The sequence below is a fragment of the Nestor notabilis genome, unplaced genomic scaffold (assembly GCF_000696875.1).
Source record: "Nestor notabilis isolate BGI_N333 unplaced genomic scaffold, ASM69687v1 scaffold3960, whole genome shotgun sequence".
Lineage (NCBI taxonomy): Eukaryota > Metazoa > Chordata > Aves > Psittaciformes > Psittacidae > Nestor > Nestor notabilis.
The window spans coordinates 15,087-30,029 of record NW_009911414.1 but is presented as its reverse complement, the minus strand read 5'-3'; the positions used below and the strand labels follow the sequence as shown (position 1 = coordinate 30,029).

At 36.7% G+C, this 14,943-nt stretch overlaps 1 protein-coding gene across 1 annotated transcript in view; it reads left to right on the top strand.

The window, feature by feature from the left end:
• SON (SON DNA binding protein) overlaps window positions 1-14,943 on the top strand; it is a gene marked incomplete at its 5' end in the record, with an annotated part of 37,429 nt that overhangs the window by 17,393 nt on the left and 5,093 nt on the right. Inside the window, 5 exon segments of the mRNA XM_010014563.1 lie at window positions 1-66; window positions 1,886-2,074; window positions 6,327-6,437; window positions 6,812-6,928; window positions 14,452-14,599. The exon segment at window positions 1-66 is cut by the window's left edge and continues 6 nt beyond it. Coding sequence (XP_010012865.1) covers window positions 1-66; window positions 1,886-2,074; window positions 6,327-6,437; window positions 6,812-6,928; window positions 14,452-14,599 — 631 coding nt within the window.

The window sequence follows — 14,943 nt, the reverse complement described above, 5'->3', positions numbered from 1 at the left end:
GAGCGTCCTTTCTATAATCATCCTTTTAAACTCAGTGAACCCAAACCTATATTTTTCAATTTAAGTGTAAGTACTTCTTTAATTTTCAATATTTTAAATTGTGGTTATTTTTAAATAATGCAAGTAATCTTGCAAAAAATTAAAAGAGGGATCAGTAATTTTGATGAAATTGCACTGGCATGCTCTCAAAAGTACTCTTGCTACAATAAGGAATTTACCTGCAGTCTATGAAATTGTAGTAACTCTCAGAACTGGATTGAAACTGGTTTTGCCATTAATGTCTTCGCAGTTTTTAAAGCTTAAATAACATAAAAAGGATCAGTTTACTTCATGTTTTCATTGCAGAAATACTAGTATGAATTTGGAAACAGTACTGGAATTGGAAAATGCTTTTGGATAGGCATTGTTTTTCTTTGAAAGATAAAACCAAAACAACCCATCAAAATTCTAGAAGCATTTTGAGGTTTTCTAAATAAGATGATGCCATTAGCTTTGTTCAAACTCCAGATCTTGTCTGCTTCTTCAGTAGATCTCAAGTGTTCGTTAAAGGAGAAAAAAGTTCTGTTAGTCTTGAGATTAGCCAAGGCTGTTCTAAGAATGAGGATCGCTGATGTTGCCTGTAACTGAGAGGGTCTAAATGGTCCATTAAACTCCCTCCTTGAGGGACTGCCTTTGACTCTGTCATAACTTGTATTGATGCTTTCTGGGTATGAGCATGTTGGAAGGAATAAAATCAGAGAGTGTTTTTTTAACTGCATCTGTGATTCATATGCTTTGAAGCATGGATCAGAACTTCTCTAGGTTTTGGTTGGTTGATTTTCTTTTTCCTTGTATCTTCAGGGTTTTTTGTGCCCGTGAAACTCTGCTCTGATTTTGCAGGGTATAGAGTGCTATAAAAGTATTAATATGCTAAGTGAAAATATAAATAGCATGTATATTTTTATGTACAAATATATATAGCTTGTAGCATACACAAAATAAGCAGTAATACATATTTACGTAAGCTGTAGGGTAGAAATAGATTTATACTTTATATTTTACCATTAGAAAGCGGTACAATGTGAAGTAAAATCTGAAACTCAATAAACCTTGGGATTCTTACAGGCTCCAAAGAGGAATGTTCTTTAGTGGTTATGGGCTGCTCTGCCTGTTTTCCACAGTCCTGACCATTTTAGTGTCATTCTTTCCATTCTTTTGGATTCTATTCTTACTATCATTCCTGTCCATCTTCCTTTGGTAGTAGAAGTTTACCCAATATTATGAGCTGTGTGGGCTCTGTTTGCTTCTTAGAAGAGGAACCTGTCAGATTTCTGCAAAGTCTTTAGCAGTACTCTCTAAAGAAAACCAGCTCATAATCTATGTTAAAATTCATGCTGCTATTAAAAGATAATCAAAACCTAGAAAACAAAATGTTGAAACTACTTTCTCTATGGATAGTAATGTAGAGCTTTTTATCCTCATGTGGGTATCACAGCTGATGTTTTTTGCTGCCCAGGAATTTTATTTTTGAGCTTTCCATACAAAATACATGTGTGGCAGATGAGATTGTTCTCTTTATGGTGGTGTCTGGGGCGGGGGAGGAATGCAGGAAGGTTAATTGGGAGAGTACGTTTTTTTGTACTTTTGGCTGCTGAAGCTGACTGAAGTGATTTTAGCTTCTAGCTGTTTCATCTTCTCTTATACTGCAGTTTGTTGCTTACTTGTGTGGTTTTAGGGCTGTGCTAAAACGATTTGTTATAAAGGCTTTTGGTTTGATGATGGTAAGAAAGATGACTGTTTTGTGAAAGCTCAACACCAAGTGTATGCAATAAATAATTTCTCAAAGACAGGTTGTGAGCATTGTGTGTTTTCAAGTTTTAACTTCTTCTAATTTTGTTTCTTCAAGACTCCCAGCATAAAACCAGCACCACCTCCACAACCAAAAAATCAAGTCAGCCTGTCAAAGGAATTCCCTGTTTCATCTGGGTCTCAGCATAGGAAAAAGGAAGCAGATAGTGTCTATGGAGAATGGGTTCCAGTTGAAAAAGGCAAAGAAGACAGCAAGGATGATGTTTTCCCCAAACCATCCATTGAGGTAAGGAAGGGAAGGAAAGCATATCATATAAGAAAACCCAAACCGGTACCTGCTCAATCTGGTGTCAAATCGCAGTCTGTGAAGAAAAAACGCGTACATAGGTAGTATTTAACACGTGAATAAGCTAATCATCTGAACTGCTGCGGTCTTACGTTTGGTGGCCATGCTCATGTAGGCAGTGATGAAAGCAGCCTGTACCCATATTTTGTGCTTTTGTCAACTAGTGACTTCTTTGTCTCAATAGAATTTAAGCTTTTGCTTGAATGTAAAAAGCAAGATTCTTGTCGAGTTTCCTGCAGAGGTTAATAACCTAAGTTGAGACTTTCGTAACAATGAAGTTAATAATAATTAAAATTGTCCTACCAAACTTAGAGCAGTAACATTGCATTACAATGTAATTCAAAATAGATTTGAAAGTAGTTTCTAGAACTGCCATTTCATCTGGGTTTAACTGCTAATTTTTTAGCTTGACAGTCACATTTTCTCACATAGTTGTCTTCCATGTGGCCTTCCAAAGGAAAATCTAATTGTATGTATAGTAAAATAAAAGAACTCAAACTAAACAAAAAACAAGCAAATGTTTTTCCCCTTGAAATGTCTTCAAAAGGATATTTTGTGGGGTTTTTGTAATTAAGTAAATTAAATATTTAAGACGGATGTTAATTTTTTAAGTTGATGTTACCTCACTCCATCTAAAGACTTGTTCTCATAATGTTCAAAGCAAATAAAAAAGCCTTGGCATCAATTTCTGATGGAACAATCTTTCCACTTGGTGCATTTTGTCTTTCAAGAGCTTTCTAAGATTGTACAATTCACTTCCTGAAGCACAGAAGGTATTTTCTTCTGGGTCTTTTACAGCACCAAAAGCACAGTGAATATAACTCGTTTAACAGACATTTTCATGGTATACCTCAGAGTTTGACAGTCAGGCATCCAGTTCTTTGTTCCCTCAGTATAGATTGTAACTGCTGTTTTGTCTTTGTCATGAACCACTAATAAGACAAACATTCTGAAATGTTTGTGCAGAATGTCATTCTCAGTTACTAGTGTATATGTAAAAAGTCCAGAGCAGAGGAACATTGTATATTATAATTTCACTGTGTTTTTACCAGGTGGCAAAAGTCTTGTCCTTCAAATGGTTAGTGATATGCTCGTAGTTGAGGTGAGCTCTGTAGAAGTCTGCATCCAGGTGGCCAGTGACGCTAGGCTTGTGTCTTTGACAAATAGGGTTAGCTAAGCACTGATGGTTTGTGTACTGATTGTAGAAGAGGCCTTAAAAATCAACATTGGAGTATATATATTAAAACTTTCTTTCCTGTCATGTATATCTTTATAAATGCTTGTAACAATGTTGTCTGTTTTTATATTTTGTAAATAAATATTTTTATTTGCATTTACCTTAACTTGGTTTGTGTTAAGGGTGATTTCAATGGTCATTAGCTGACAACAGAGCATACCATCCCCTTGGGTTTGGCAGTCCTTATTTTTGAAACACAGGAATACTTCTGTTGTAGGAGAATCCCTGTACATTGCTCCAGGGAGTCTGAAAGGGAACAGAGGGCTTCTCTGCTTAATTTTTAAAATGCTTATGAGGACTCCTTGTGGATGAAATGGCTTCTTTGGGCAAGATAAGCCAGATAAGCTCCCTTGCTGTTGGAGTACGGTAGTGGGGGAGTGTGCTTGGATCCTCAGAAGTCTGACATATAATTTGCCTCTCTGCATTGTTGCCAATTTAGAAATCTGATTGTGACAATTCTGATGCAAGTCTATATTGACATTAAAAAATATGTAATTGGTTTTATTGTTATGTTTTTTATTCAAGCCACAGAATTAGTTACGGGAATACGCAGTCTAAAATAGCCCTGCCTGTTATATTAGGAATTGTTTTAATAAAACATTATGCTCTTAATATAGTTGTTTGTGGTGATAGGAGATGAAGGAAAAATTCTTGAGTAATCTGAAGTATCAGCATGTCTCTAGAAGCCGGGGAAACCTGTGAAAAAGAAGCTGTACTTCTGAAAGTGTAGAGCTGAAGTGTTATATTTAAGTTTAGAGTGTACACAGGTGACTATTATGCAGAGAAGCCATCGTGATCTAAAAGTGCAGTAAATGCATTTGGTGTATCGGTGGACCTGTGAAGTATGTAAAAAGTGCCTGCTTTCTATTGTCAGCCTCTTCCTTCTTGCTTCAATATTTCTGATTTGTGTCTGTGGGGAAAATGGTATTAAAAGTCAGATTGGAAAGGCATAACTCTTACAGAGAATAGCATGCTGAACTTTAAACTGTTTTACTTGACTAAATAATAACAACAACTTTTCATACTTCAAGCAGAGATTTTTTTTCAAGATCCAAAGCTGCCATCGAGTGTCTTGACATAATACAAAGCCATGATGGTCTCCAAAATGGTGACTGACCATGTGGGGAAAGTGTATGGGAAATCTAACTAACCAGGGTATCTACTAATAGGCCCCAGTCCGGTAAAGCACTAAAGTACACATGTATGTTTAAGTATGTGAGTGGTCCCAATGTGGTTTCAGTGGACTACTTGCATGCCTATGTGTATTGCTGGATTGAAGCTTTTGGTGAGTAGAATGACTTTTATTATCTCCTGAACCAGTTTCACAAACAAAACATTACAGAATTACTTTAAATATGTAAGGGGAACTTATTAACTCAAGAAAGTGTATGTTTTAAACAGGCATCCTTTTACATACATGACTGTCATGTTAGGTGATGGTTAGAAGATCTTTTAATTCTTCTTGTGCCTTGTTTGTGATCTGTATTTTTGTCAGCTGGGACAAGAAATAAACACTGAAGTCAGTTTCATAGACTCAGAGGACTTCTGGGATTTTAAATGTGCCTTGGTCAGTGCCAGATGTTTCAGCAGTGACCTTCCCAACAGAAATACTTTTTATCCCAGACAGTAAAAAAAATCCCTTGAAATAAAATATAATAGAGTACAAAAACAATTGCTCTGTTTTATGCAGTTTTAGACATTCATGTCTGTCTCTTACTGTTTTTCAACATTTGCTAAATTTTTGACCTGGTTCCTGTGACAGATTTTGTGGATTAACTGTATTTTCCTGTTCGGCAGAGTCAATTTTAAATTAGTTTCAGTTTCTTCTACTGGCCCTTTATTCTTGTATAATGTGTGAGAGGCTAAGGTTATGAGATAGTGACTAACAAAGGACAGAAGTATTTTGTAAAGCAAATAAAAAAATGAAACCATTAACTTACTTTATGTCTATATACCACCTGCTGGTTTGGTTATTTGGTTTCTTCTATGCTTCAAATGGTTCCAGCTCTTTCCATCTCCTGCACATGCTCACCTCCGAAGAAATTTCATTTGTCTCTGAGCACTGTTCTTTTTCTCCTTTCAAGATAGAATGATCCATAAAATGCACATGATCTGAAGAACAAGGCACAAGTAATTTTACAAAAGAGCCAGAACTTCTTACATATTTATACCCCAAAATGTTTTGTATTTCTCTCTTGATTACTTTGCCTATAGAGTAGATGTTTACATTCAGCTTCTGCATTTGCTCCATATTTTTTACCCAAATGATTCTGATTAGTATGTGCAAGATAGTTTCAAATATGTTTTTCTTTTAAATATATATATATATTTTATTCTAGTTCAGCAGCACAGATCTAAATAATCCTTTACGAAACAGTCAATTTTATGAGCTACCAGTCTGGTTTTACATTTATGCAAGTCTGTTTTAGGCTGAAGATTAAGAATTGAAACAGTAAAGCTGAGTTCATGGAGTACATCTGGTTCGTGCTGTAATTATTTTATACATAAACCTGAAGTTTTAGTGTGACTTAATAGAAGGGTGCTCATGTGAACAGCTCTGTATGATGATTTTTTTTCTTTAAATTCTTAGCTAAATTGCATTAAATTTTGTTGATTAATAAGATTCCGTTGAACAATAATATACACCAGAACTTTCTGTGACCAAAATGGTTCTTTGAAAATAATTCTTTTAATGTTTTGTATGTACAGGTGATACTAAATTATCAGGTTGTTACACTTCAACTTCAGATTTTGTATTGGTTTATGAAAGCCCATATTCTATGTACAAACCAAGTAGTCCCAGGATTTTTTTTTCACATTACTTGTTTATAATGATACCAAATATTCAAATGTGTGAAACAACTTTGTAGCATTTACTCTACAACAGCTTTTTCCAGATCAAGTGGATATTACTGTGGTCTGATGTATTTTTAAAAGTAATGTTTTTCTTCCTAGGGTGTGGACATAACTACAGCTATGAATGATCGAGCAATAGCTCAGAAAAGGCTTAATGAAAACACATTTGATTTAGAGGCCATGTGCATGTTAAATCGTGCACAGGAACAGGTATGTTGCAAATTTTCATCAGCATTTTGATGGACTTAAAGTAAATGTTAACCTTTCATACCAGTTTTTTCTTATGCATTTAAGTACAGGTTTTTGGAAGCTCATTTTATGGGCACGTGGTTAAAAATTCTGCCTTTATCTCATGCTTCATAGCAATGATTTTGAGGATAAAGAAAGCAAGAACCATAAACTTGCTAGACTGAGTCTGGGCTTTAGGGTTAACATATAAAGATGCTCAGCTTTTCAGAATGTCTGCTTACAAATGAGTGAGCACTAAACATAAGTGAAGAATCATTATAAGAAGCAACAGAGAATTGCAAAGCAAAAATGTGCAAATTTTTATTTTGGTCTTACGTTTGATTTTTATTTTTTAGATTGATGCCTGGGCTCAATCAAATTCCATACCTGGCCAGTTCACAGGAAGTACTGGAGCACAGATACTGTCCTCGGATGAGCTGACCAACAGTGGTCCCCAAGCATGGATTAGAAAGGTAGAAGTTACGCAGACATACTTGTCTACCTATCATATTTTAAATAGTAGAAGTATTGGAAAATGCACAAAATATGCCTTAAAAACCTATGGTAGTGCATGTGTCAAATATAACAGGTTGAGTTAAATCATTGTGTTTGATTGATATAGATACTTGCTGCTGCTGTGTCTCTTGTTGTGCATTAAGGTATTGTTCATGACATAGGATACTTCAGTAAGGTGTGCGTCTGGTATTTAAGTCAGATTGGTTCATACATGCTCTTACCTTACACTGAAATGACATTTATGATAACTCTATGGTTGCAGTGGTAGGTCCATCACTACTTTTACAGGACTGGGACAGATCAGGCAAGGTTTGATCCTGATGTTACTGAAGTCAGTGATGTTTTGGCATCAACTTCAGTGAACCAAGTCCCAAACTGCCGTGTCGTTTGACTTGGTTCTATCTGATGGCAACTTTGCCTCTATTTGTTTCCCCAGGTTTTTCTGGGAGCCAGAGATTCAAAATATTAAACTAACAGTTGCAGGTTGGTCAATAAGTTTAATGTCACCCTACAGTGAAATAGTTACCTGTTACTGCAGAGTAATACTGGCTTATGTTGGGGGTGTGGTGCGTCATACATACATGCGTTTTATCAGTTTAATAATTCATGCTTCATCTTTGAAAATGAATACCAAACTGGTTCTCTTTCAAGAAGTAGAACTGAGGAATTCAAGCACTGTCTACCTTTCAGGCAAAAAGAATGAGATTACTTGCAAGATTGACTGCTGTTATGTAGTTGAGCATATGTTGTATCTGCCTGTCCTTCCAGAATGCAATTTTAAGACAGCTCTCAAAACTGGTAGGTTAGATTTGAGGCTTAGGCAGAATTTTCCTAAAAACTTGGTGTAAACTGAACACAAAAGTCTGGAATTATAACATCCTAAAAATAGAAATATTTTTACCAAGATTCACTAACTTGTTTTTCCACTTTATATAGCCAAGCAGTACAGAGAGCCAGGCAACACAGGGATCCAAGTTACTTGCTAGATGGGAATCTTTTGAGCTCTTCTCAGTATTAATACAGAGCGTACATTACAAAGTCTTATTTTAACAATTATTAACTTTTGAGATTGTAACCAAACGTTGGCTTTGATTACAATAATTGTTGCTGGCAGAGGAACTTAGAAATATAAAGCACTCAGCAGGGATGTGTTGGTGAGAAAAGAAGAGCTTTTCTACCATGAGGCTTGTGAAGGAGATCAGCAAGCCTGTGAGGGTTCTCCCTTTCTGCAGTACCTTGAGTGGGTTCCCAAGGCAACAGAAAAGGAGGACCTCTGATCATCTCCTTCTCAAGCCTTCTCATCCTGTTTTCATTCCTTGAGTTTCTGTGGTGGTCTTATGTGCCTTACAGTAACAAGAGTGTCCACTAACAAAAATTAAGTGGAGGAGGCAAGTGTGTTTTCCCTCAGTCTTCAAACTTTCCACTCTGTGATTGGCTTTAAAAACAAAATCAAAATAAAACTAATGAACCAAACAAAAATCCCAAACAAACCCAAACCAAAAACGCAACAAAATGCTTTATAGAGAGAAAGTGAGAGAAGACTCTGGTCTCTGTGTTGTGGGCATGACTACTGTGAGGAACAGAAGCATACTGGAACATTTTCTTGAATCTAGAAATAAGAGTGAGCAAGCAGAAGCACTTCTGTTGATCCCATAGCTGTAAGACTGTAGTGGTTTGCAGTAGTAGGCGTCCTCCCTAGCAAGCATCATGTGGTTTGTCAGAAAGGAGGCTACTACTGGAAACAAGAAGAGTTGGGTGAAGAAGATAAGGACACAGTCTGCTTTCCTGCTCTGGCATTCCTCAGCTTGACTTCTTTTGCTCTTTCCAGGTTCCATATTTGCACGCACATTGCCATCAAACTCATGAGATGACAAGTAGTTAAGTCACGCGCCCTCTACAAAACGCGTTAGGGGCTGCACAAGACTCAACCTGTTTGGTTTTTTTAGGAATGGTGGGTCCTGTGAAAGCCTTTACGAAATTTAGGATTGATGAATTTAATGTGGAGTTACATCCTGTGGTTAGAGAATGATTTCACAGAATAAAGTGAAGTAGGGATAATGGGTTATGAATGCATGTTATCTTTCTCAGTGACATGAATGCAAACCAACCATGAAATGCAAAGTACAGGTTGTATTTTACTTAGGCATTTGAAGTTGTGTAACTTAGTTCCTGGTAATTATGCAGTGTAGCACTGGGAAGTCAGATTTGTACTCCTTTTGGTTTTGTCCTAAGAAAATGCATTTTAACATTGAGGGGGAAAAAAAAAAGAAACTAGTGTTTTTAAAGTTTTCACCGGATAGTAGGGCTGTGAATTTTCTTGGGCATGTTGTTATGATGGGAATGGCTTTAAACTGAAAGAGGGTAGTTTTAGATTAGATACTAGGAAGAATTTTTTTACTGTGAGGGTGGTGAGGCACCGGCACAGGTTGTCCAGAAAATCTGTGGCTGGCCCATCCCTGGCAGGGTTCAAGGCCAGGTCAGATGGGGCTTGGAACAGCCGGGTCTAGTGGAAGGGGTCCCTGCCTGTGGCAAGGGATGAGCTTTAAGGTCCCTTCTAATCCATTCTGTGATTCTACATTGTGTGTGTAAATTAATGCATGTTTTTGGCTGAAGATGTTGTTTACTGAAAGTATTTTGCTTGAGAGATTGTCATAAGCGATTGCTGTAAGGGGACTTGTGGGCCTGCACTATTCAGCAGAAACAGAGCCCATGTCAGTTTGTTATTTGTGTATCTTTAAACAAAGAAGATGTACAGACATTGTGTACTTGATAGATAATCAGAAGATTGGATAGATGTAGCAGAAGAGCAGTGTCAGGAGGGGAGAAAAACTAAAGTACTTGGGGAATTTGTTTGATAAGCGCTGTCTTCACTTTGCATTTCGTGGATTTCAGCTGCTTTTTGTTCTTTAAAGATTACTTTGGAGAAGGTAATATGTACTCAAACCAAAATATGCGTGTAATTTCAGTTCAATCTCAAATAAAGTTTTGAGGGAATTAGTTACTGAAGTGGTTAATGTGGCATACTTGAGTGATCGACACACCACTTAGAAGTACGGTTTGTTTTTCTAAGTCATGTGCTAATTCATGATGTTCATGCACAGGGTTCTGAGCAGTACTTACAAAGGAACAATATGTTGTTAGGTTTCTTGTATCATAAAACCAGATTTATGAACAGTATTATCTTTCTCTTTTGAAAAGTGGTTTCTGTTCCAGTTTATCATCATTGGTGTAATCAGTTCACAAATACGACTGACTTGTTCTGGAGGTTGCTGCTTTTTTTTATATATTTTTTTTTTTAATGTTTTCTTATACTATGCTGCTGAATGAATATCATATAAGAGGAAGGGGTCAAATATCTTTTTCCAGGCGAGGTCTACTTATCCAGACTTTCCCAAACTCACCACTTGTTTCTGGATTTATCAGCTTGATTCTTCCGCGTAAACTTTATCCCCAGACAAGGTTCCTGCAGTGTTTTATGTGCACAGGATGATGCCCAAGATCTGTTTCACTCAGTTGGGCTAAAGCATGACACACAGTTTTACTATGGCCATTAGAATACTCTAGCTAAAGTTCTCAAAAGTTAAAGCCTTCTTCTGTTCTTCCACAGTTAAAGCAGATGAGCAAACTCATGCTAATGATGAAGGTAAAGCTAAGTCTTGTGATTGTCACTTGCAGAAGGACTGCTGACCTTCTAACAAGGCCACTTGTATTCCTATTGCCTTATATGACACAATGAGCTTCATTGGAAATGAAGGCCACATGGCAAGGCCAATCAGCTATGTTAGTTATATTGGACTGGCTCCCCATTCAGCCCTCGAAATGTTCTGGGTTTTTTTTCCCATTGTCCTCAGCTTGCTTTCTGCTGACTGTATGCAAAAGCTGTGAACAGAAATCCTGAAGCTGATTGCTTCAGAATTTCAGGAGTGTGGTTTTTGTAAGGCATTTGATGGCATTCTTCAGAAAGGTATTCTTCCTCTTGTACTGGGGAAGGAATTTGGCTGCTCCTAAAAGTGCCAGTTTATTTAATGGAAGATGCAGCTACTTTGCAAAAGTTTTGCCAAAGATAGCTACTTGTTCCTGGTGCTTGGCTTAGAGGAATTTCTCAGAGTTAGTCTTAAAGTAATCTTTAAGACAACTCATTGTACTATAGCTGAAACTGTCCACCAAGTGCCTTTAAGGCTTTGTTGTCTTCTGCTTAATGAATATCACCCAAAAGAAATAAACCTTCTTACCACAGAACTTACGGTTTAGTGCATGTCAGCAGTGTGAGAAGGAATGGGTGTTTTCTTTTTACAGAGGAGAAATTGATGATGTATTTTAAATCTCTCAAATAATTATAGCTTTAATATTTTGGTTGTTGTGGGTGCTGTTCTATGGATTGTTTAGCTCAGTGCTGTATACTACCCTTTTCCCAAAGACAGCTGTTGCAGTTAAATGATGACAACTGTCCAATTTGCATTATGTTTCAGAAAAAAAAGTGTAAAGTCGTCTTTCAGGTGTGATTTTTTTATTTTTTTTGTTTGTTTGCTTGTGTAAGCCCTTAAATACTAATTCAGGCATTCATGTCCCCAGAATGTGTTGCTCTTACATAGCTTTAAAAGAGGAATAGTTTTTAAATTACTAAAAAACCCTCTTAAGTGATCAGGTTTTACTCTGTAGCCTTCTTTTTAAAGTGTTGACACAAGAATGTGGCTTATTGGTTGTCTCCATCTGCTGGCAGAATGGAAGTGTGCTTTATTTGGCTGAATTCCACATGGAGTTTAGATAGAGATCAGAAGATGAGAGGAGTGGTATTAAATTTTCATGCAAACTTACTCAAATTGAGATTAGTGAATGAAAGAGAACAATTATTTTGTAGATTTTTATTTTGTTGTTTTGGGGTTTGTTGTTATTAGATACTCTTCAATTTGATATCCTCCTATGGGCCAGATCTGCAAGGGTATGTAGCTGCTGAAGAGTTTCATGAGACTTAGCCTTTTACAATTTTTAAAATGGAATAGAAATTTATATCTTGTTCCAGCTCTTGTTAACATTTCTACTGTAATTTTTACATTTTCAAATATACTTAGAAACACAGCTCCAGTTGTACCCATACTCTACTAAACTGTAGACTGAGGGAAGTTGTCTGTCACTGCATTGTAAAAAAAATAGTTGAAGAGAATATAATTGTACAGGTGACATTAGAGGTTTATGTCCGGTTTATTGTTTAAAACCAGACTAAAACTGACAGAACACTTTTCCCTATGCTGCAAGCCTTCTTTGCTTCTTCAGTAAACTGAATCAAAGTGGGCTTCTGTCTCCTTTCATTTAGGATAATTATTTCATTTAGCCTTTTAGTGTGATGTAAAAGTACAGCTTTTCTGTAATGAAACAAGTCTTTCATTTCTGATTCCTTGTTGTTTTGGTTCTGTTGTACATGTTTAAGACTCAGCATAGTATTGAAGTTACCAGGTAGGCTTCTGAATTTGCACACTAGAAGAGGTGTTTTTAATAAACTACATTTTGGAATTTAGAACACTTTTTATTCCAGGATTTGGAATTTTATTCAGGGTCTAGTAATTCCTATGTTGGAACTCAGGGCTTTGATTTTTAACAATAGCAATATTTAGGTTCTGTTCTTTCCTTTCTACACGACTACTAAATGTACTATTAGTACATTTACAAGTGTGATGAGAAAGCTGTGTAAGGTGAAAATAACCTCATCCAGAAATGGCAATCTTATCATTTGTGAACTGAATACACGCTGGTGGTAATGAAACAGATGTTTATATTGAAAATTCTATTATTGCAAAGCAGGTACAAAAGAGGAATCGGAATCCAGGGTGACATTGACTGGGGTTTGTATCATTCTCGGCATGGTTGCCCTTTTCTTATGAGAGGTACCTGGAAAAGAGAGGGGAGGATGAAAATGGAAGTAAGTAAAAGCCATTCTAGGTATATAGATTGAGGCAGTTCGTATCGAAGAAACTGATTGTCTCTGTGTATGCACACACACTGCATGGTCTGCACCAGTCAGAAAAGAAGTTGAACTGGAGGGGTGCACGTAGCCTCTCTGCTCTTCCATCAAACTACTTTGTTGTTAAATGCAGCATCCGGTTACATGATTGCTAGGTATTTACTGTTTAATAAGGAAATATTTGGAGAAGTTCTGCCACAATCTTCCACAATTATTATTATTTTTTTAAAATTTTTGAACACCATGGGGATTACACACATACTTCAGTGTGTGTCAGTTGCCAATTTGAAATCCCCTTAATATCCTTAGTCTCTGCAAAAGTAAGACTTCTCATTTTTTGTACAAATCAAAACCAAGCACCTATCAGTCCTGTGTCCAAACCTGGGAAATGCTTACTTTTGCAAGCACAATTCAAAATAAAGGAAGAAGAAAAACCCCAAACAACATTCTATTAATTTGCTTTGATAGTAAGTAACATTTTCACAAAGATACTAGGCATTGTATCATCTAACCTACTATGCGAAATAACTGATGGACTTATCAGTGCCAGTGTGTAAACGTGTATATTTTAAGGCAAGCAATTTTTTGCTGTGATGGAAATGATTGACTTACTTACTTGGGTCAGCGGGGGGGGCAGAAGAGAGTTGATAGTTCACAGAATAACCTGTGAACTTTCACCCCTCTATATGGAAACTTGTTTCAGGGTCAAATCCTTGTAGCTGCCTTCTTGCCACGGTCAATGCCAGCCCTACTATTCACAACACTGCGGCCATCGAGGCCTAGGTACGTAAACATTTAAGGAGTTTTTAAAGTTCTTTACATCAAAACAGATTTTTAAGATTTCTGTTTATAAGCTTTCACCATTTAACATCTATTATGTTAATGATGATTTGAAAGAATGTGAAGACTTCTGTACTGCTGCTAAACTGTGTGGCTAAGCGCCTTTAAAAAAAAAAGAAAATAAAAACCTGTATGTTTCATGTGGATTTTCAGAGTAGAACTTGAATGTGCAACTGCTGTATAATAAAATGGGGAAACTTTTTTTTTATATATATATATTTAAAATACGCCTAAACACTCTGTGAATGTCATTACTAAATGTGCTTGTATTTTGTTCAATAACTAGGTACACTTGGCACACATGTTGCCAGTTAAACAGTTAACACTGCCTCCTTTCACGAGATGAGAAGAGATGCATTGGAACCAAAGTAGCGTGTTTAAAAATGGACGGTTATCATTTTATTAAATACATATGTCTGCAATGGGTCACTTGCCACTTTTGGATCACATTAGAATTTTCTTAAGTTGTTCTTTTTTGCAAATATTGATTTGTGTCTCGTGTGTCTGCGTGAATTCTGGTTGCTACCAAATGTTAATGTATATAAAGCTAAGGTGTATTTTTTTTTTTTTTTTTTAATTGAGTCTGTGAAAGGTTGTTAGAAACATTTTTTGGAAGCTCCTCCTTAGGTTTTAAAACCCCAGTGCTAACTTTAGGACTTGTTTTACTTTTCTTTTTCTGGATAGGATCAGTTCTTAAGAGCAGCCCCTGTAACTGGAGGAATGGGAGCTCAACTGATGAGAAAAATGGGCTGGAGAGAAGGAGAAGGGCTTGGGAAAAACAAAGAAGGCAGCGTTGAGCCAATTATGGTCGACTTTAAGACAGATCGGAAAGGTAAGCCCTTCCTTACATGTCTCGTGGCAGTATAAACTCCTCATGTCTATTTTGGAGATAGGCAAAATAACTTGGAAGTAGTAACCTTTTTCTGGGTAAAGCACCACTGGAAAAACTAACAGAATGGCGTAGGTGATTCTGGTACTAGACTTTCATGCCCTGGACTATATATATAGGCTTTGTCCTTATGCTTGTGGACTCTTCCAGACGTACTTTAACTTTTCCTAACCATCACCCTGCATTTTGAAAGTGCTTCTCAGTAAACTATGGATGTGCTTCAGTTGGATGTGTGGAGAAGGCATGGACAGGTAAACGAATTGCGGAAAAGCCGTTGTGGTTGGTCT